This window comes from Gigantopelta aegis, chromosome 8 (assembly GCF_016097555.1).
Source record: "Gigantopelta aegis isolate Gae_Host chromosome 8, Gae_host_genome, whole genome shotgun sequence".
NCBI classification, from domain to species: Eukaryota; Metazoa; Mollusca; class Gastropoda; order Neomphalida; family Peltospiridae; genus Gigantopelta; species Gigantopelta aegis.
In genome coordinates this window covers 21,306,057-21,329,168 of record NC_054706.1, presented here as the reverse complement: position 1 = coordinate 21,329,168, position 23,112 = coordinate 21,306,057, and the positions used below count along the sequence as shown (strand labels likewise).

The 23,112-nt window shown below is 37.7% G+C and overlaps 1 protein-coding gene and 1 long non-coding RNA gene across 2 annotated transcripts; one reads left to right on the top strand and one right to left on the bottom strand.

Moving 5' to 3' along the window:
* Nucleotides 1–6,832: 6,832 nt before the first annotated feature.
* On the top strand, nt 6,833–7,928 carry LOC121380151. The gene is made up of 2 exons (XR_005958887.1): nt 6,833–6,929; nt 7,336–7,928. It is a non-coding gene; the product is annotated as an uncharacterized LOC121380151 (long non-coding RNA).
* Nucleotides 7,570–11,344, bottom strand: LOC121380150 (P2X purinoceptor 7-like). The gene is made up of 3 exons (XM_041508941.1): nt 10,976–11,344; nt 8,121–8,342; nt 7,570–7,734 (listed from the first exon to the last, which is right to left on the bottom strand). The coding sequence occupies exons 1-3, from the start codon at nt 11,149–11,151 to the stop codon at nt 7,599–7,601; spliced, it is 534 nt and encodes a 177-aa protein (XP_041364875.1). The 5' UTR covers nt 11,152–11,344; the 3' UTR covers nt 7,570–7,598.
* Between the last annotated feature and the right edge of the window lie 11,768 nt (nt 11,345–23,112).

The window sequence follows — 23,112 nt, the reverse complement described above, 5'->3', positions numbered from 1 at the left end:
CATAAATGCTTGATTTAAGTGGCTAATCGCATGTTTTCTCACCCAAGAAATTCCACAGAATTGACTAAAATACCCTAACTTCACTTTTTGCCTGTCAAAATTAAACATGACCTTTATCAGATATTTAGTTTTTTAGGGGTTTTTTTATTTACCTTAGTTTGACACCCAATAGCCGATGTATCGTTCGTGCTGGGGTGTCGTTAAACATTCATTCATTCCTTCAATCATTCATTCATTTATCAGAAAATAAAATATATGGAAAATCACATATTAACATCTTGGCTGTTCAAAAGATCTGGCCTAGGAATGAGAACCATGTCTTTTTTAATGCTAATTTGTCCTGGCAGCAAAAAATCCCCAAAAAACCCCAACAAAACCCCTGAGTGGGATGTTGAAGCATTCTTTATGTTAATGTGTCTGTCCAGTCATCTGTCTGTCTATCAGTCTTTAAGAATGCGTAGTAAACTTAATAACGTGTAAGCAAAATCTTGTGCCAGAGAGAGAGAGAGATAGAGAGAGAGAGGGGAGGGGTGGTGGTGGCAGAGACGCGTGCCAGGATATATATTAGTACCATAGGTCACGATACTAGTATCAGACAAGCGTCCCTATAACTTGATTGGAACTCTATTACTAAGGACTTCTAATTACTCATTGACACTATAATATGGTGCAGTGACTCCTACTTTTATAACACCTACATGCGTGAACTTGTTTTGGATATAGGCACGTTGATAAAGTTATCTATACCACCTACTCGGTTGCCACATGTACAAGAACCTATTAGACAGGGAGTCGTATTTCGAAGCTTCGTTTACGTTAAATTGATTGTAGTGCAACAAGGCAATGGTTTATGGTAATGAATGTCTTTATTTGCAGGAGGTTTTTAAAACAGGGATCACTGTATTAAATGTTCTAATCAATGAGTTCAATTCACCTGATATTCAAAAACGTTTACTGTATGCCATGCAGTTTGGTCATTCTATCCATGAAGCTCTCTATTCACGGCCATGGACAGATAGTGTCGTAGATGATTTCAATAGGCCATACAAACTATGCATATTAAATATATGATGTAGCTGCAACAACAGGTTCCAATAGTTCATGAGGAATTTGAAAATGGTCAATTTGCTGTACTGTAAACAACATGGCCATGGACCAAGTAAGCAAGAGAACGAACACAACAAAGGGTTTGCGATGATAGGAATTACGGCTGATGTAAAAGTCGCTCAGATCATGAAACCACACTTTGAAACCAAAACCCAACCACCCCCACCCCCACCCCCACCCCCGCATCCACCAACATTCACCATCCCAAAACCATCTACACAACACCCATGACCAGGTAAGCTTGATTCAACTTGGCTATACAAGGGAGTTCGGTATCAGACGTCATCTAAATGAAGAACATGACATTCTTTCATAAGACATCACATTCAAAGCAAATATTTCTCATCCGTTTACTACCATGGAGCACGACCAACTTATTCTTGTCAATCCAGAAACAGTGACACGAAACACAGTTTCAGACATAAAAACCAGGGATCACGTCTACACTTTTAGACACGAGCGAACTAAGGCAATGCAAAAGGTCGGATCTCATTGGCTGCTTTGATAAGTTGTTTACAACTTCTGATTAATACATGCTGGAATTAAATGTAAAACGTATAGCATGGTTCCGTCATAGTCACTATAGCAACAGCCTAAAGAGTTCGGTGAGGCAGTAAAGAAATCGGGGAACTTCATGACAACTTCAATTATAAAAAGTGGCAGTTTCCTTCAAGTGGATGAATATAAAATTGAGCTGTATCAGTACTAGTTGTAATACATTTCAGTGCGTTCCACCGAAGGGAAAATGCACAGCACACACGATTCCAGTGTTGTGTTCATATGAGTGTATCGTGTGACCTGACCTGGCACAATGTAATCATGAAAAGCTGCCAAGACTAGTGTTACATGTTCTCTACTGTGCACAGAATAGTACTGATCAGATCGGCTGACGCATGTTGTGGTCTCTACAATTGCCAATGTTTATTACCTTAGCTCCTGATAAACCACGGATTGTCCAAGGCAAGAAGAGAAACTATAGTTTAATACCACTACAGACAGCCTGGGAGAACAAAAGGCAAAGGAACTTCACATTTTCCATCCGACCAGTGGGTGTGACACATGATTGGCGTTAACTAGTTAGCTTAGACTCTTAGTCAGCCTTTCCTGAAATGTGTTTGTCTATCCCAACAATCTGATTACAATTACATCTACTGGTCTACCAGTAGAGCTAACAGCATTGCGTGGTTTTCCATGTCCAGGTGACATTTCATCTATAAATAACAATTTAAATATCGACCAATTACACTTCACCTTTTATAGCGTTATTCGGGAGCATACAAATTCTAAAAATATCGGGCGAGACTATTTATGCAATAGGTGAACTTTTTGGTCTATTTCAACATTAAAAAAACAGGGGGAAAGTGCAGTAATAAACTCTGAATTGTATACTAGTATAAACAGATTTTATGGCTATACCATCACGGTTTTTTACGTCTTGAAACGAATCTTATATAAAATTTTATATTGAAATTAGTTTCCGGCATACTTCGTAATTCACCCGAATCATTTCGTATACCCTCGGCATAATTCCGAATATTTTCAAATTCAAATTCAAAGACGTTGCTGTTTGTGCTCTCGAGCTACCCCCCCCCCCCCCCCCCCCCCCCCCCCCCCCCCCCCACACACACACTGCCATGTACCAGTTACCACCGCGACGGCCCACTTCTACTCCCAAGCCGACTCCGGTGAAGCGGTTAACTTTGCCTACCGCTCCCGTTGAGTCGGCAATGGATAGAGTTGTTGCCGCGGCTGCGAAGCGAAAAGCCGTCACACCACCAGACGACCACCCTGCTAAGTCGAAGCCGCCTGCTCCAACAATTCCCCCGCCTGCTGCAGAGGAGGACGTAGACCCGTGGGAGTTGGCCTTGGGGAAACTCAAGAGACAATTCCGGGACTACGTCCAAGGGGATACAACAGACACGAAGAAGTTAAAGGAAACATGACACGTAACCACATTATAGCTCATTTTAAAAACAAAATGATATAAAAATAATATACAAATAAGTTTATAACAATAAAATGCGTGTAGTTATCTTAAAACGAAGAAATTACACCGATCAGTATCAAAGTATGATTTATGCATATTTTTCCGTAAGCTTTCGGAAAAAAACGGAAGTGACGTCAGAGCCGCTATACTCTTTCATTGTTTATATATGGAGTAAGGGGCTTATGATCTTTTCAGAGCCCAACAATGCCGTACTGTGCGGCCTTTGGGTGTCAAAATAAACAGTTTAAAGGATCGGGATTATCTTTTTTCGGTTTTCCAAAGGATTGTATTCGAAGAAAGGCGTGGATATTTTATTGCAAAAGAAAAGATTGGACACCAACGCCGTATAGTACTTTGTGTTCCGTACATTTTTCACCTTCAAATTACGAGACTTTTCCAGCAACGAAAGCAAGTTACGGATATCGTAATGCTAGAGCAAAATTATTTGTAACAGCTATCCCTGATGTTCACCTATTACTAGCCACCAGAAGAGCCAAAGACGCCAAAAACATCACGAGGGGCATATGCTAAACGAAGACAAGCTGAGGTAAGTTTATCTGTTCATTTCATTTTCTTGTGCATGTCGAAATACTTCCATCCCAACTTCCAATAGAAGTGTTTGGTTTTTTTCATTATCAATAATTACACAGTAATTTGATAATTTTAGGACTTTCCTTTGACACATTATAAATACTTATAAATATTAGGGTTACCTTCCCTCTTAACGGACTAGATAATGCACGTGTACCTAAAAGAAATTACTTTTATTTTCAATATTTTTGCTCTCACCAGCACGAATCGGAAAGAGAGAAACTGTATGTTCCGGGGGAATATTTAACATGGATTTATGTAGATACAAAAATACTATTATCAATTAATTCTATGTTTTGACCAGAAAGTTAATTATTGATAATCCACCAATTTACAGAATATTGTATTCATACCAAATACATCCATTTTATGAATCCAAACTGGTGTACACATACAATTAGTATTGTGTCAAAGAATTGTTCAAATACAATATGTGCTGCTAAAATATTTTATTCATTAACAGATACAGGTATCAAACATGTATTGGAATATATAAACCAACATTTGTCCAGTGAAGGATATATGGTAGCCCCACTTCCATGGCTAGTAATATTCAACGTTGGGCTAGTAAATAACTACTATTGCCATGCCCAATGGCATTTTTTGGGTTAAATGTTGCAGTTAAGTCTATTTTGTAAATATGAATATCCTGCCCCAACCCCTCAATGTTAGTGTTTTTAGAGTTTAGGTGACATATTTGATTATTACTGTTATTTAGTAAAATTGTATTAACTTTCAAGTAAAGTAGAGCTAGTAAATTTATAAAATCACTGATCCCATGGCTAGTGGATTTTATAAAAATTCTAGAAGCCCTGAGGATATAATCGATAAAGATACATGATACAAGATAAAACTTTGGGTTGGGGAATTCAAATCAATTGTGTCGTTGAGATTGTTGCTATTGTCAATCATCAACAGTTTAATTATTTATATTAATATACATTGTTGACGGTTTGGCATATCAGATAATGATGAACAGAAAGAAGAAACTGTCCAAAAAACTATAATTTCTTTACTGACTGGGGTTTATATTTTGAATTCGAATTAAATCAGATTATCATAAAAAATACCAACAAAAGGCAAAATATAATATATTATCTAAAAATATATAATAAATTGCAAACAATAATTCTACAGAATTAAATGTCTTGCCTACCATAAACTTATTCAGTGTCATTAATAGTGCATCTGTAGATATATATCCATCTCAATGAATGTTATTATTTTTTTTTAAACATTAAAAAAATTAAACTTCAAAAATTTTTATTAAAATTTTTAAATAATAAATTTTGACATGCACTGGGATGAACATTCATAGATAGAACTATAAATGCAGCTTTACTGATGCAGGACATATAATTTATGAGAAATGTAGCTACATTTGTACAATCAGTGTTGAGCTAAATGCAAAAGTTGATGCTGCAGCCAACGAAAAAGTAATACCTATACTTCGTCTATACTTCGTCTGTTTAGTTTGTACATGTATTGTAAAGATAAGACAAAAATCACCAGACTTAGCAACTTCAGGATAACGATGTTGTTGACAACTGGTATGGTTACTGGTTATAAAACTATATTATATGAATATTGTATGAGAAGTTTATTTTTGCTCGACAGTTCAATTAATTAGGATTTTATGAACTTATTTTGATAATGAAAACACTTAAAACCAGTAAATATAATTGGTTTCATAAATTAACATTGTTTCATCAGTAGTATTTGATATACATATCATTTATTAGTTGTTTAAGTGAACTGGACAAAATGTCACGTCCTGGCTCGTACTGAAATTTTAAAAAGTAAATATTACATCATACAGGATATTTTTTTAGTAATTTGCTATATGGCATTTAGAAATAGACTGGATATTGTATTAAACAGTGTATTTCAATAAGCAAACATTCTACCAGGAGAGTAGAGTTTTGGAAATAACTGCAGTGTTAAAAAAGTGATGTCCATTTTTGTCACGTCCTGGCACATTTTACTTTTCACTTTATAAGTCTTTTTTTTTTTTTATACGAAAAATGAAATTAGGCCTGACATGCTTATACTACTATATGTAATGAATCCGGGTCGTTTCGCCCTTATTCTTATTCGCCCCCGAGTCGTTTCGCCCTTATTCCCGTTCGCCCTTATTCCCGTTCGCCCCGAGTCATTTCGCCCTTAGAATGAGTCGTTTCGTCCTCCATTATGAGTCGTTTCGCCCCTATGTATTGGGGTGGTCCGAAACAAAATGTGGACAACTACAATAAATTGCTCCTACCTTAATTACTCATTATACTACAAAGATATATTTGTTTAATACCGATTCTATTCGAGATCAAGAAAAGGCCCAAATTCAAGTAATCACATAGGCTACTCATGCTAAGGATGACCTGCTAATTAAGCAGACAATCCCCTGCAAGGCTATATTGTACCAGGAGTAAATATCCCTTCAGATTCTTTTAACTGCTAATTAAGCAGATAATACCCTGCAAGATTCTCTTGTACTTTCAGTTTCTCCGAGCTGCTAATTAAACAAACAATAGACTCGCTCAATGATTACATCTACTACAATGAATTGCATTAAAATTACATTTTGTTATAAGTTTAAAACCAAATACAAAGACATAAACGCACTCTTTAAACTACATGACATCATTTTGTGTTTGCCAAATCGTGATGTCATATTTAGTACCAACAAGGTAATTGGTTTGGAAGCGTCAAATTATCCAATAATACTGTTCGATAAACCAATGCAGAATATTTCTCACTGAGAAAATATGAAAAATATTTCCCGCTACGAGTGACCTCTGGGGTAATAATAGCAAATATCTCTCACTTCTCTGTAAACCGTAAAGCAGCATTCTCGTTAAGAGATGGGTCACACCCAAGTGTCAGCCCTACAATAATCAGAACATACAAGACTGTAGTCGTTCTGATTTAGGTATTCGCACAGTACGGTTTGATTGCATACGACAAGTTGTGCAACTAATCGCATAATGAGAACGCCCAATACCATTCTCCAATAGGTAACAAATAGCCATACATGATACAAATATCAGATGTTCTCCAATATGGTTGTTGATATACAATATACATTTAATTTTCAGACTGCATCTTGCTGCTTTCCATTATAACGAAAATGGAAATAAAGCTTAAGTCGTAACAAAGGATGGCAATCTATGTTGGCGATTGGTTTATCCCAAAGCAAAGAAAGGAAAGGATGCGGTCATAAAAGCTGTGAAGGAATCCTCTAGCTACAGTAAGTAAACACTGCACAGTAATAATATTTGGTACATTTAAACTACATATATATTATAGATTCAGGGTGAGATAGTAGAGTATTTACCTCAACCAGTGTTATTCCCCATTCAGACAAATGCTGTATGTCTATTTGCCACATACTGTACTGTTTACTATCTCATATATGTGAAATTGCATATAAAGTACCTGCTGCAGATGATAAATAATAAATGTAGCCTTTGTGATAGTTACAGGTTCCTCCCAAGATTATTAGATCTTCGACACAGAATACTAGTAGCTATAGTATAAAATGTTGGAGGTGTGCTCAAATATACCATTATTATATTACAAGGAAGAACTGATCAACAGTATAATGCCTGTTGCTTCATTTTATATGTTTTCATATTTTTAAACTTCATTTTCAGAGTATGTGGATACACTGATGGAATCTTTAATGCAAAGACGATACCAGCTGGATAATTACGGAGTTGCAAGAACAGATGTCAAGCAGACAATGTCAAGCATGCCTGGATTCTAAACAAATGACTATCACAGAGTGGAGAAAACAGAAGCTGTGCAAAGACACAGATCACGATTCAATGCTATTTGATAAGCTGTTTATGTGATGAATATCAAGTGATGACCAAAACAAGATATTATAGTGTTATGAACATTTTTATTAATTTATTTATGGTCTAGCATATTGAAAGCCGGTGTAGATTTCTGATGGGAAACTGTCTCTAATCTTCACAACAACACATGCAGGAAGCACACGGCGATTTCTTTGACCAATCCATCTCGCAAATCGTCTATAAGCAACATATCTGTAAAGGAAGAAACAGCAAAGAAATTGTAAATATTCAATACATCATGCATATTTTATGGAAACATTACTGTTTCAATGTGTTTGCATCAGATGATTGTTGTTCTAATAATTATCTTTAGAAACTAAAACGTGACCATGTTTAATTGTTTATTAAATAAAGGTCATTTTGTGAGGGCACATGTACCTTGAAAATATTGGCATTTAAATAATATCACATGACTTTATATTTTTATGTGTACAATAGAGCTATTCTAGGAAATGCATTAAAAAAGATGAAATTGTATGCTAAACTATGCCAGGGTCTACTATGCTACATTTGACCATTAATTTTTACTGTGTCAAATGGATACAATTATGTAAATTGAATCAGATTGTTCTTCTTACTCGTGAATGGGATCATTGTCATCGAGTGGTCCGTCCATACGAACATAGTCCAACATGGCCAACTCCAAGACATGCATGTTGAGGCAGTTTACAATAAATCCCTCGTGCTGTGACACACACTCAACATCTGCCATGTCGGCCTTGTATCTAGCTGCTGGCACCTCCATACAACATAGGCATTCTTCTACAGTGGCCATCAAGGCACAATTACCACAGTCACACCTGAAACAAACATGTATTTATTAACCAAAAGTGAAGGAAATGGATTGTATTCTTAAAGATGTCATGAATATTTATTAAAAGTAACTGACCTACTTTTCTTTCCAACTTTTTTTCTCCACAAAGACAGCAGACCCTAGTTTTATTAAGTACATAATAGGTACTACATACACTGAGAAGATCAGAAACACATTGGATGTTGAAAAATAAATAATATGAGCAAGTTGTAAGCAGCATTTTGTAACAATGACTTGATAATATTAATATACCATAATCCCTTTTACGATTAAAAAAACACCCCGTTATTGATAAATAGTAGATGTATATATTTTTTAATGTTTTTATTTGTAATGTGTGTTGGTTTTTTATTATTATTTATTGTAAAATACTTATGGAAGGCCTTGAAAAGAAATTGTATGTTTCTGGAAAATCAAACCTACCAAGAAAAAAGGCTGGTTTTTTAAATACAGTATTTTTATTCTTGATTTGTTAAAAAATGTTTGTGAAATGAGTACATGTACATATGAAACACTTTATCTGGACGAACAAGGATGAATGTAGTTATTAATAGCTTGTATTTGTACAAATCTGGTCACTTCCCCTACCCCATGAAGAAAATAGTTGACAGGGCTTTAGATATCTCTAATTTGGACACAACAGGGATTTTTTTTTAAAGTACATCAAGGTCTTATAATACTGTAATGTTATTTCAATTACTGAAGGGCCGGCATGTTGTACTTAATTTGAGCATGTTTATGTTGGGTATACTTATTTGGAGTAAAGCATTTATCACCTTAGCTTCGTTGCAATCTAAAGCCCAGACTTCATAGGAATATGATATTAATTCTTTAGGGATGTTCCACAATTGATCCAACAGGTGGGAGAGCACAATAACTATTTTACACTTGGTGATGTATAATTTTCTATGCATACATGATTTAAGCATATTATTTTGTGGGTGGTGGGTATCTAAAACCGGACACCCTCCATCTTTCATGGAACAGCCCTTAGTTAATTACGCGTGTTTGTGTGTGTGTGGGGGGGGGGGGGGGGGGTAATTAATATTTATATACATGTCCAAATAATAAATTATTATTTTATCATCATTTGTTATTATTATTGTTATTATTATTTTATCATGACCTACTGAAAACCAGAAATGCCTGCAAACATCTTGAGGTACTAGTATTCTTTGAATTTGCTTCTTCGGCAATTGAAGTAAATTAAACAATGTCACCATTTTTGGTGGGTACACTGAGGTGGTTTGATTCTCGGGTAAGCACTCAAAACTAACTTAATACTCCATACCCACAAGCTGTTTGAGCACTCAAAAGTAAAATGAGCACCGATATTACAGCACAGAGGTGGATCCAGTCATTACAACATTTTAAAAAGGATTCGTGAGTTTTCAGATGGCAAATGATCCGAGTTTCCAAAGGGACTGAAATCTCTAAAGGGGTTTGGGGGCATTGTGCCAGAAAATTATGAAATGTGTTAGCAGGGCAAATTAGTGTTATATTGTGAATGTTTTAATTTGAAGAAAAAAAGAAAAGAAAAAAAAGGACATTCAAATTGATGCAAACTGGCCAGGATTTTATATTGGAGTGGGGAGGGGACCTACAATATGTATGTGTGTAATTATTTGTAAAAATGGGTGGGACATAACCCACTGGTCTCATGCACTGTCGGTTTAGGATTGCCCATTGGACTACTTCTCTTTCCATCCATCCTTAACCAATGTCTGACGTCATATAACCGTAAATAAAATATGTTGAATAAAACACTTCTTTCTTTCCATCCAGTACACCATGACTCGTATATCAAGGACTGTAGTATGTGCTATCCTGTCTGTGGGTTGGTACACAAAGTTCACTTGCTACTAATGGATTTTTTAAAATTTATTTGTCATGTAATTTAGTTTGCATGGTGAGGGGCCCCCGAACCTGAAGTGCCCAGACCCAACCCAAGGTCTATATTCCGGCTCTGCCTTAATAACTGTAAAAAAAATGACCATATGTTTGATATCCAATAGGCTAGCTGATGATTAATAAATCAATGTGCTCTAGTGGTGTCGTTAAAAAACAACTAACTTATTTAAAAAAAAAAAGGTTTGATAAGAATGGGGTGGGGCATGGCCTCCCTCTCCCCACCCCCGTCTCTCTGGCGTAGCCAGAATTTTATATATTGGGGGGGGGGGGGGGGGGGAGAGAGACACTGAATACATGTATATATGATTTAAAAATAAAAAAACCCTAACAAAAGCAACAAACGATGGGGTGGGGAAAAGGCTTTCTTTCAGAAAAATTTAAATTGTAAATAATTTCAATTTGGGTTCACGTAAGAACAAAAGTAAATGTTTTGGGACTAACAAAAATACTATTGTTGTGTGCAGTTTAGAAAACAATTGTCCTATAACAGTATAACTTATATAACTTAGGCCCTATACCGTATACGTGGTCGGACACCGTTTGAAGGTTCTGACAACCGACGCTGATGTCGCGTATTCATTTAATTTTCAACTTCAACAGAAATAAAAGAAGTATAATAAATGACAAACGTAATACAAAAATCGCGTACAAGCGGTACAAACAAAAGGTAGGTAATCCTACTAATAGTCATTACCGTCCACAACTTACCAGCCAAGATCGCCAAATCTGCCGTCTGGTATGGGCCTGGCACCATCGGTGTCTCCACCCTCCGACTCGCTATCCGTTTCTTCTTCCGTATCACTGTTGTTAATAAATATGTGTCTTTCTTCATTTACCAACGGCTCAAACTGATATGGCAAAATGTTTTGCGAACGAACATTCATTTTTTTTGGTAAGCTCTGCTAGTCTTGGATTCTTTGTGAGCGGTACCGACTAATGCTAAGTGTAAGGCTTTTCAGATCAAGCGTCTCGTCTCTGACGTCACGGACCACGTGATCGCCTTGCTCATTAAAGATCGGCAATTTCCGCTAAGAGCTCGTATCTGGGGTTCTTTTATGGAGATATTTTAAGTAATTAATTTTTTATAATTTTTTTTTTTAGGTGATTCAATTTATAATTAATTGTACATGGTTGGTGCCAAATATGGTTTACGTGACATGTTTCCTTTAAGACCCTATAGATCGGACTTTAAACTTTTAGACCTTCGTTCAAAATTTTATGTCGAAATTACTTTCTTTCTTTTTTTTAAATATTATTAAATAGTCCGATCCTCTCTTCATTCTCTTATTTATTTTTGGACTATCCTTCAAAAATGCTCCAAATTATATAAATATTCGGCCGAGCAGTTAATTCATTTTATTTTTGGCTTGTAAATTTTTTTATTATTTTTTTAATCCTACTAATTTCTTTTACTAATTGCTATTTTCAAAATTTTGTCCATTTTCACATTGCTCAATGGGTCCACCGACGGGGATCGATCCTAACCCGACCGCGCACCAAGCGAACGCTTTACCACTGCGCTACGTCCTACCCCTAATAAAAGGATAAATAATAAAATCTTAAATAGATGAATATTTAATTAATTTTATATATAATAAAAATATAAAATATAAATATATGTAAACATTACTTTAATAATCAATGATAATAAAAGTCGGGTAGGAAAGATTTAAAATTAATAATCGTCAACCGGCCAGGGCCCCGTTCCACCAAGCGATCTTAGTACTAAGATCACCTTAGTGCATAAGGTAGCTATGCACTTAACAGGGCCGACCCCCCCCCCCCCCCCGAAAAAAAAAACGGAAAACATTATCCGAATTTTTTCTCTTTTTTTCTTCAAGACATAAATTCAATCAAGCAAGTTGTAGCTACATGTATATACTTCTTATGACGTTTTGCGCTTTTGTACATGTACTTGAAAATCATCACACTGGGTTGCATTAACCATAGTTTGACACCCAGTAGCAGATGTATTTTTCGTGCTGGGGTGTCGTTAAACATTCATTCATTCATTCATTCATTTGTACTTGAAAATAGTAAATAACACGACTCAATAGCGTTTCAGAAGTGGTTGTTTTGTGGTTTGCTGCGCAGACGTATGTTCCGTCATGCAGGCCAGTAAATAGTGGGGGGGGGGGGGGGGGGGGGGGTCCCACTAAAAATGCACTCGACCCATTTTATTTACGGTTATATGGCATCAGACATACGGTTAAGGACCTCACAGATATATAGAGGAAAAGAAAGAAATGTTTTATTTAACGACGCACTCAACACATTTTAATTACGGTTATATGGCGTCAGACATATGGTTACGGACCACACAGATATTGAGAGAGAAAACCCGCTGTCGCCACTTCATGGGCTACTTGATATATAGAGGAAACCTGCTGTCGCCACTTCATGGGCTACTCTTTTTGATTAGCAGCTAGGGATATTTTATATGCACCACCCCACAGATAGGATAATACATACCACGGCATTTGTTGTACCAGTTGTGGAGCACTGGCTGGAACGAGAAATAGCCCAATGGGCCACCGACGGGGATCGATCCTAAACCGACCTCGCATCAAGCGAACGTTTTACTACTGTGCTACGCCCCGCCCCTAAATGTTATTTACAGCATCAGTGTAATATGTTTTGTTGAAACTCATTCTATTACACACTTTGTGAAAACGTCATTTATCGGTGATTTCTTTCCAGAGCATTCTGTTACCTATTAAAGGGACATACCCTAGTTTCAACCCGTGAAAATTAATACTAAGTTTAGTTAATCTACAAACCTGAAACACATTTGAATAAAGTTACAACTGAGTGAAACATGAGTCTGTGACTTTGAAATGGTGAAACACCCTCTGAAAACGGACTAAAACTCGACTCCATAAATCTTACTTCTTAGACGAACGTGCGTTTTAAAAAATATCAGAAATGCATTTTGTGATATTAAAAACACCAGGATGACCAAAGACACTTCGAATATACAGAAAATGATAATCTAAACCATAACATCTAAGTGAAGTATGATTTCAGTTATCAAAACCGGCTATAATAGTCAAAAATATACCTTAGTGTTTAAAAACTAGGGTATGTCCCTTTAAAATAATACACGACACGCAAAAGGTGGCAGGTTAGAAATCATCATACAGTAACAAAAGGGTCAGTTTGTGAATGAGTAATGGCTGAACAAACAGGGTGGCGGATTGTCGGAGCTGTTGTCGGACTAGCAGCAATCACACACCTTGGAATACACTACCTGTCAGTGTTGACGAGTCGGATCTATATGTAAGTTCAATTCAAGCCTTAATTCAACCAATAACAATTCGTCTAATAAATTAAATGACCAACCATGTCATACAGATATAAGAGGTAAATTACGATTAATGATGTACTGGAGCACGTATCCGTTTTATTTCAACTGAAATAAAATAATAGCTTTATATTGTGACGGCGCAGGTCAATACATGTATATATCTTATGACCATTATGGCAAGTGCAACTGTCCATTTTGGACAAAAAAATAGTGGTCATTGTAATTTTGTTGCTGTTATAGGTTCATCCTTTCATTTTGGTCCAAAAGGTAGTACTAAACCAAATAACTTCTGGCTAGGTTAAAGTTCGAGGTGCACCGAACATTTTATAAAGAAGTGAACACCACAAGCCCTGTAATTGGTTATAAATTTGAGTGTTGTAAAAAAAAAAATATATATAGATAAAAAGTTTCATCTGGGCTAAAAATGTATGTAATTTTATTTCATCTAGTACCACTGTGTCAAGTAGCCTTGTGCTTGGAACATGTATGGGTTACCTATAAAAAAAAGTACTCAAATTTTGTGCGGAACTAGGGTAGTGATAGACGCTACCCGTTATCTCAGAAATGAGCAGCTTGACCCCCATTTTTTTCTGATTCACTTTAAGGGTGATGGGTGGTAGTATTTATATCCGTGGCGTTTATGTCGATTGCAGGCCTCCCAGACCTCCTATATTTCCTATATTTTTATAGGAGATTCATTTCCTATGTTTCCTACATTTGCCAAAATGCCGATGAATAAAATATGTTACTGAGTTATATTCGCAGTGAAAGGCAGCCTGTCAGAAATTCAGATAGATAGATAACTATTTTAACGTGCCCATATAACTGGTGGCCTGACTCGGGATTGGGGGGGGGGGGGGGGGGGGGGGGGGGCGGGGGAGGGGGTAGATTTGAAAATGGGCAGAATTTTAATAAGTTAATAGAATTAAAAATAAATAAATAAAGTTACAAGCCAAAAATAAAAAGAATTGACTGCTCGGCCGAATATTTATATAATTTGGAGCATTTCAGGACAGTTCAAAAATAAATAAGAGAAAGAAGAGAGGATCGGACTATTTAATAATATTAAAAAAAATAAAAAAACATTCGACATAAAATTTTGAACGAAGGTCTAAAAGTTTAAAGTCCGATCTATATGTCCACGTGAGTTGCCTCGTTAAGGTCGTTTTGTTCTCGAGGAGGTTGTCGCCTATGGAGACGAGATGAACTGCTTGCCGTTGAAGTGTGGCACAAGTTTCCTCCACCTTTGCAAACTCGATGTAATGGACGCGGGTGATGATCTTGAGTACTCTGTTGACAATGTTGTTGTCCATATCCCTGAAAAGGATTCCTTGTCTGTACAGACCCTCCTGGTGCGTCCTCACCGCTAGGCAGAGCGTCCCGTCTCGTAAGTCTGTATCGTGGATGGCCACTCACTGCCGTCGGAGAAGCGCTTGAAACTTCCCTCTTGGATACCTCCCGGCAGTGAGCCCACGTGTGGTGTATCTTGATCTTGCTGATAGCGAGACTCCATGCGTCAATTCCCCTGCGCGTGCTGTAACCTCACCGTGGTGCAGGAGTGTAACATTCTCCTTAAGAATGGCCAATACAGCACAAATTGAAATTTTGAGTAAAAGTCAGTATTTATCTGTGATATTTGTATTTTTGCACAGTTCTTTACACAGTTTTTATTTAAATCTTGAATTTGTATATTGATGTTGATCATCACCTTATTTGTTTGCATTACTATAGTTTGACACCCAATAGCCGATGTATTTTTCGTGCTGGGTTGTCGTTAAACATTCATTCATTCATTCATTCATTCCATGCGGTAAAGTCCCTGCCTCGGCCAGAAGCGGAAGGCGTGCCTTGGCTGGCTGGTCACTCAGGTTATCCCCTGTGTATGTGGCGTAAGAGGATTTCCACTTTCACACACTAGACCACGTATCACTATAACTGTAGCCTATGTGAATTATCACATAGCCGGGGTTTAAATATATAAATATGCTGAAAAGAAATTCCAAATTGCATAGGCCTACTGTTATGAGACATGACATATTGAACATTTATGTTCCGCCCACTCTATGTTCAAAGCGTGGAAGTAATATTAAATACGATTTGCGAAATGCTGCACTTTTGGCAGAATATATTAAAATAAATCGGCAGAAGAATTCAATAGGGCCAGACACATGATGAAATTCGAAGCTTGGTAAGATATTGCGGAACATGTGGCAAGTTTTCAATAATCGAAATACAATGGCGTCTATCCAAGAAAGACCAACCATAAACGTCGTTTTACGAAAAGTTATCCAGATGTAATATCTCAAAGGATAGGTTATAAATATCCAGCAATGCAGGGCTATCAGAGACATGCTAAAAAGCTAACAAACTAAAACCAATCGTCTGAAGTGTCATGGGTAGTAGACCAGTACCCGACTGGCTTTTCTTACCAGTTCCCCCAACTGTGGCGTAAGAGGGTTTCTACTTTCAATCTCTAGACCACCGGCAGGACTAAAAAAATTGAGAGAAGAACTTTATCAACAGTGTCAGTATATAGAATTCTGTGGCATATGCTACTAATTGTATATGGATTTAAAAAACAACAACAAAAAAACCTTACTATTTACTGGAAAGAATAACCAATTTGTTAGTAACAGTTTATCCAATTAAAAAAAAGAAAAAAGCCCCAAGTTTAGTCACCAAACGTTTCGCTGACGTTCGCAAACTATTTAATTGCTTTCCAATGTGGCCATTTGGTTTACCGTGAACCGCACAAACCAGTCTGCGGACGTTTTTTCGCTCGGTCTGCCTGAACGCAGCCCATTGTTTTCAAAGATTGCTTATTTATAAACAGCGCATGGGATACTTTTGCCTATGTATTTTGCGCATTAGTTCAATGTTTGTATGGATATTACAGAAGCACATTCCCACAACCGACAAAAAGATGTATTGATTAAAAAGAGCAGGTAATTCAAGGTTAGAAACATAATATCCTCGAACAAACATAGAAATGTTTGATGTATTACTAAATTTGGGAAAACTTAATTACTGTCTATTGTTATCATGTCAGAACTAAACAAACATGTTCCTTTCGGTTCTCTTCGTTTGCAGTTTGGTTAATTCGGTAATGTTTTACTCACTGATTATTGAATTTAATAAATTTCTGGAAATTTTTCACGCGAATCTAAATAGATTTGGATGTTTTATGTTTGCACGAATCCTGGCGCCAATCCGATTCGGAGATTCGCGCGAATCTTTAGCCCTGACACGTGTCAAAATAACTATGTGAGTTACCATATAGCTGGGGTTTTACAAAAACAAACATGCTGAAATAAAATTCCAAACTGTATATTGTTATGAGACATGACATGTTGAACATTTATGTTCTGTCCACTCTATGTTCAAAGCGTGGAAGTAATTTTAAAAACGATTTGCGAAATGCTGCATTTTTGATAGAATATAAAAAGAAATTGACACAAGAATTCAATAGGGCCAGAGACTCGATAAAATACAAAGCTTGGTTAGATATTGCGGGAACATGTGGCAAGTTTACAATGTAGAAGGGAATCCAGCAAAAGAAGGATATGCAACATATGAGAAACATAATCTTAATCTGTTTATAACTCCTACTCCTGCGGTAGTTAACCTGATCATGAATGATGGTCTGTGCATTAGTGATGCTGTGTGCACGAGTGATATTCTGTGCACCAGTGATGCTCTGTCCACTAGTGTTGCTCTGTGCACTAGTGATGTTCTGTGCACGAGTGGAACATTTATGTTTTCTGGCAATGAGAAATATTTTAAAATAAAATACAAACGAAATCGCACAACTACCGAAAAGTATTACACCAATCCCGTAAGTTAAATATGCTTGAGAGGTTGCTGCCTTGGTCAAACATACGCCTACGGTATCAAACGTATTAAAAGCTATAGATAATAATCCAAACAATATGCCCGCTGTCCACGCAGAACCAATCAAAAACGTCGTCTTAAGAGGAGTTATCCACATGTAATATCTCAAAGGATAGGTTATAAAAATCCAGCGGTCCATGGCTATGAGAGTCATGCTGAAAAGCGATATTGCAAAACTGACGAAAAACAAGATGTACCAAAGTAAACAGCAGAATTTGTTAGTATTCAGTAATGTGTATACGTCTTCATTTATGAACCAAACGACACCAAAGGAAGCCGTGAGTCCGGCAATCAAATCGGCGGCCGCCAGTGACACAATATACATATTTCTCATAGTTCTCAAGGCCGAGTCTCTGCAAACGACAATGATTGTCAGAGCATTTCCAACGCAGGTTAAAATGGACTCAATAACAGAGACTGCTAGTTGAACTCGGAATCCTGGGTCGAACTCTTGAAGATGACCACTAGGCTGTGTGCTGGTCGTTACGGACATCTGGAAAACAGTGCTGTTCATGATTTGTTGTGTTTTCTGTTGTTTTGTTTTGTTTTATCTTTGTCAACTTAGCTGCTGGCAATGTTACCAGGGTGATGAACTGGTTGCCAAGTTCTTTATATTGGTCAAAATTAGTTGTTAAGTATAGTTTCGGTTTTGTTTTTTCCGTGGAATTGTAAGTACTAGTACTGTAAGTTGTAACGTCATCACCATGTGACTTTCCATTAATCTGATGTATCTGATGATCCTGTCTTTGCACTGGGAAATGTCAGTAGTGTTTTCCACTGGCCTGTTGTTTTCCAACGGAGAATGGTGGTTTCTTTTTGTGCGTCATTGTGGACTGCTATCCACGTAGAGTGTTCTGTTATTCGCCACCTCAGACAATAAAGAAGGACAGAAGCTGAAATATTAATTGTCTTTTATAAATAATAACGAAATGTGTATTAAGCAAGAAGTCGACGAAAGCATTGCAGTCACCAAACACGAAAACCTACAACTTAGCATGACGTCATCAAACGGGAAAAACGCGGCTCAAAGTGTTACGTCAAATGTAAACACGGAAGTAAACGTTGACATGCTGTTTGTCCCGTTTGTTTTGAAGCTTTGATCAGACAGGGCTCTCAGACACTTAGCTCGAGTACTCTGACGGTAAGAGAGCTAGACGGACATTTCGACAGTTATTACGCTCATTACCGTCAGAGACCAATCTCTATAAAGTTTAAAGTTTGTTTTGTTTAACGACACCACTAGAGCACATTGATTTATTAATCATCGGCTATTGGATGTCAAACATAATATTGTCATTTCGACAGTCATAGAGAGGAAATCCGCTACATTGTGTCCATTTGCAGGCGCGGATGCAGGATTTCTGAAAGTGGGGTCCAAATGTAATATTATTATTATTATTATTTAAGCATTTAGAACAGTTAATATAATCACGTTTCCCCTAAAAGGTTATGGTCTGTTTTCAAAGGGGGGGGGGCCAGGACCCCCCGCTCCTGATTTGTAGCAAGGTATCTTTTATATGTACCATCTCATAGACAGGATTGCACATTCCTCTGCCTTTGATATACCAGTCGTGGTGCATTGGCTGGAACGAGAAATAGCCTAATGGGTCCACCGACGGGGATCGCTCTCACACCGACCGCGTATCAAGCGAGCGCTTTACCATTGGGCTACGTCCAGTCCCCACCTCCCACTCTACATAAATTGTGCGCAATCACTGCCTTAGTAGGTGTGCGCTACAACAGCTTGCTCTGAATGTGCACGTAAAGCCCTCTGACCTGACCTGACTGCCTACCAAACAGTAGCCAAAGATTCCCGCCGAGTAGTAAATAACAATCCTGTGTTTGACGTTAAATACTTTTACATCGATCATTTTCGAGCTCCCTGATAACAAGTAATTCACATATTAATCACTAATATACACACTACAGGAAGAAACCCGACAGTACCACCTTTTCGTAATCATTTCGGTTAAATACGTATTTCCTGACGGGTTTCTTCCTTTCCTGTAGTGTGTAAATCAGTGATTAATATTTATATTAATATTTTCATATATACTACTCAAAAGAATTTAAGGGTAACAAATTTATAACCAAATAAGTTTCAGAGTGTATTAGATTGATGATGTAAACTACACCAAAATTTTTATTTATTGTTCCATATTTACAAAAAAACACAAATAAACGTCACTGTATACAAGAAAGTCACATGACATGCTGTCAAAGTTGAAGGTTGTCAAACACGGATTTTACACATTAGAACATTCATTTAATAGTGTGTGAATCCACCCCTGGCGCGAATACACTCGACACATCGTTGCCTCATGCTGTTGATCAGACGTCTGAAGAACTCTTGGGGAATGGCCTGCCACTCTGCCATAAGAAGTTGACCCAGATCATGAAGGTTGGCCGGAGGGGCATGGTTATCCCGAACTCTCCTGCCTAATTCGTCCCAGGCGTGCTCTATTTGGGCCAAGTCAGGCGAATATGCTGGCCAATCCATCCTGGCGATACCTTGTTGTCTGAGAAAGTCCGTTACCACCCTGGCGCGGTGGGGTCTGGCATTGTCATCCTGCAGAACTGCCCCGCCGCCAATCTGCTGAAGGCCTGGGAGAACCAACGGCCGGATAATCTCATTCAGATAGCGGATTCCATTCAGATTGCCATCCACCACATAGAGGGGGGTCCTGTGGTGGATAGAGATGCCGCCCCACACACCATGACGCTGCCACCACCGAACCGGTGACGTTGTCTAACGTTAACGTCAGCGAAGCGCTCCCCAGGACGTCTGTAGACACGAACCCGACCGTCGTTGAACTGGAGACTAAACCTGGACTCATCAGTGAACATCACTCGACCCCACTGAACACGTTGCCACCGCAGATGAAGCGTGCACCAGTGACGTCTGGCCGTTCTGTGACGTGGTAGGAGTGGTGGTCGAACAGCCTGGCGACGGCAGCGTAGATTATTGGCTCTCAGACGATTGCGTATGGTTTGACCAGACACTCGATTTCCAGTCGCAGTCCGCAGATTGTCACGTAATCGGCGTGCAGTGGTTGTGCGTTGACGTAGAGCCATATTGGTGATGTAGCGGTCCTCTCTATTTGTAGTGCTTCGGGGTCTTCCCGAACGTGGACGATTTCGAACAGAATTCGTTGCTTGGTACCGTTGCCACAGTCGGCCAACGACACTCTGACTGACACCAAGTCTCAGAGCAACATTTCTTTGCGCATTGCCATCCTGAAGCCATGCAATAGCCCTTCCTCGATCTTCGATAGTCAGTTGACGTAGTACCATTGTCGAATTTGGAGTGTGCACTGTACACGAACGCAAGCTCCAATTATACAGAAATTCAGCATTGGGAACATGGAATACACATGCAAAGCGTGCAAATGAAGCGCTTTGTGAAAAAGCAAGTTATGGGCACTTAGCAGACCTTTCGCTTTCGCCCTAATTTATGTGCAAATGTAAGCATGTTTTCGCCATTAGAACTAGTCGACAGCGTCAATGACAGTGGATTTTAATTCATTTATGGGTTGCTTAGACCTACTTTCGTCAAAATGGAACAATACCATGCGTGACATTATGGTCTAGCTAATATAATTGACATTCAGAAAATAATGTCGAAAATATCGTCTGACCCTTAAATTCTTATACTTACCATTTGTGACACCCAATAGCCGATGTGTATTTTTGGGGTGTCGTTAAACATTCATTCATTCATCCATTCAGTGATTAATATGTGAATTTTTTGTAATATTTTTATCAGGGAGCTCGAAAATGATCGATGTAAAGGTATTTAACGTCACACATAGGATTTATTGTTGTTCTTTTAGAGCGGAAATCTTCTCAGGTTCCCGGAAACACTTTTTAATTTAAAGTCGCAGACCCTAGTTTCAATCCCTGAAAATTGACACTAAATTTGACTAATCTATAAGCATGTAACACATTTTGACAGTTACAATAGAGTGCAACATGTCTGTGACGTTGAAACGAAGAAATACTCGTCCCCATAAACGTTACTTCTCAAAGGTACCTGCGTTTAAAAACATATGAAAAATGCACTTCATGGTTGTAGAAACACCTGGATGACCACAAACACTTCGGATGGAGAATCAAAACAATGAAATCTAAATACTGTCTCATTTCAATGATCAAAAACGACTGTAATAGTGAAAAATACGCCCTAGTGTTTAAAAACTACCATCTGTCGCTTTAATGGAAACGTATAACGGGATTTCCTTAAAAGCTACGTCTCAAAAATTACCAAATGTTTGACGTCCAGTAGCTGAGGAATAATTAATCAATGTGCTCTAGTGGTGTCGTCAAACAAAAGAAACTTGAATTTTTAATTAAGATATTTGTTTAGTGCCACCAAAGCATACTGTTTAATGGCAGACTACCGACCTAGCGTCAAGTGACGGTTGTGACATATATAGTATAGGTTATAGAAGAAAGTTAATTTAAAGCACGTTGTCAAATATTTGGTAATTGACTTTGTGTCTTAAAGAGGAAACCCGCTAAAAAAATTCTGGATTTTTGCCTGGGATCTTTTATATGCACCATCCACAGAGAGGACAGCACATACCACGGCCTTTGATAGACACTGGCTGGAACGAGAAATAGTCCAATGGTCTCATCAACGGGGATCGATCCTAGACCGACCGCGCATCAGGCGAACGGTTTACCAGTGTGCTACATACCACCTCCAGGTTAAAAGAGAAACCAACAGTTTTCAGATATTTGTGTACACGATATTTTAATTTTTGGCGACTTGATAAAACTGAGTGTCAGTACATTGTTGGAGACAAGAAAATAACAAATCGCCAAAGCTCTGACAAACCGCTATACTTCATGGCTTATTTGAATCTCGCTAAAGCTCAGACAGACAGATATCCCTTGGGTTGTTTGAAACTGGCCAATATTCAAAGGAATATATATATCTCTTGGACTATTTGAAACTTGCTAATACTCAAAGGAATATATATCTCTTGGGTTATTTGAAACTGGCCAATACTCAAAGGAATATATATCTTGGGTTATTTGAAACTGGCCAATACTCAAAGGAATATATATCTCTTGGGTTATTTGAAACTGGCCAAAGCTCAAAGGATTATATCTCTCGGGTTATTTGAAACTGGCCAATACTCTAAGGACTATATCTCTTGGACTATTTGAAACTGGCCAATACTCAAAGCAATATATCTCTTGGGTTATTTGAAACTGGTCAATGTTCAAAGAATATATCTCTTCGGTTATTTGAAACTGGCCAATACTCAAAGCAATATATCTCTTGGGTTATTTGAAACTGGTCAATGTTCAAAGGAATATATCTCTTCGGTTATTTGAAACTGGCCAATACTCAAAGGAATATATATCTCTTGGGTCATTTGAAACTGGCCAATGTTCAAAGGAATATATATATCTCTTGGGTCATTTGAAACTGGCCAATGCTCAAAGGAATATAACTCTTGGGTTATTTGAAACTGGCCAATACTCAAAGGAATATATATCTCTTGGGTCATTTGAAACTGGCCAATACTCAAAGGAATATATATCTCTTGGGTTATTTGAAATTGGCCAATACTCAAAGGAATACATCCCTTGGGTTATTTGAAACTGGTCAATACTCAAAGGATTATATCTCTTT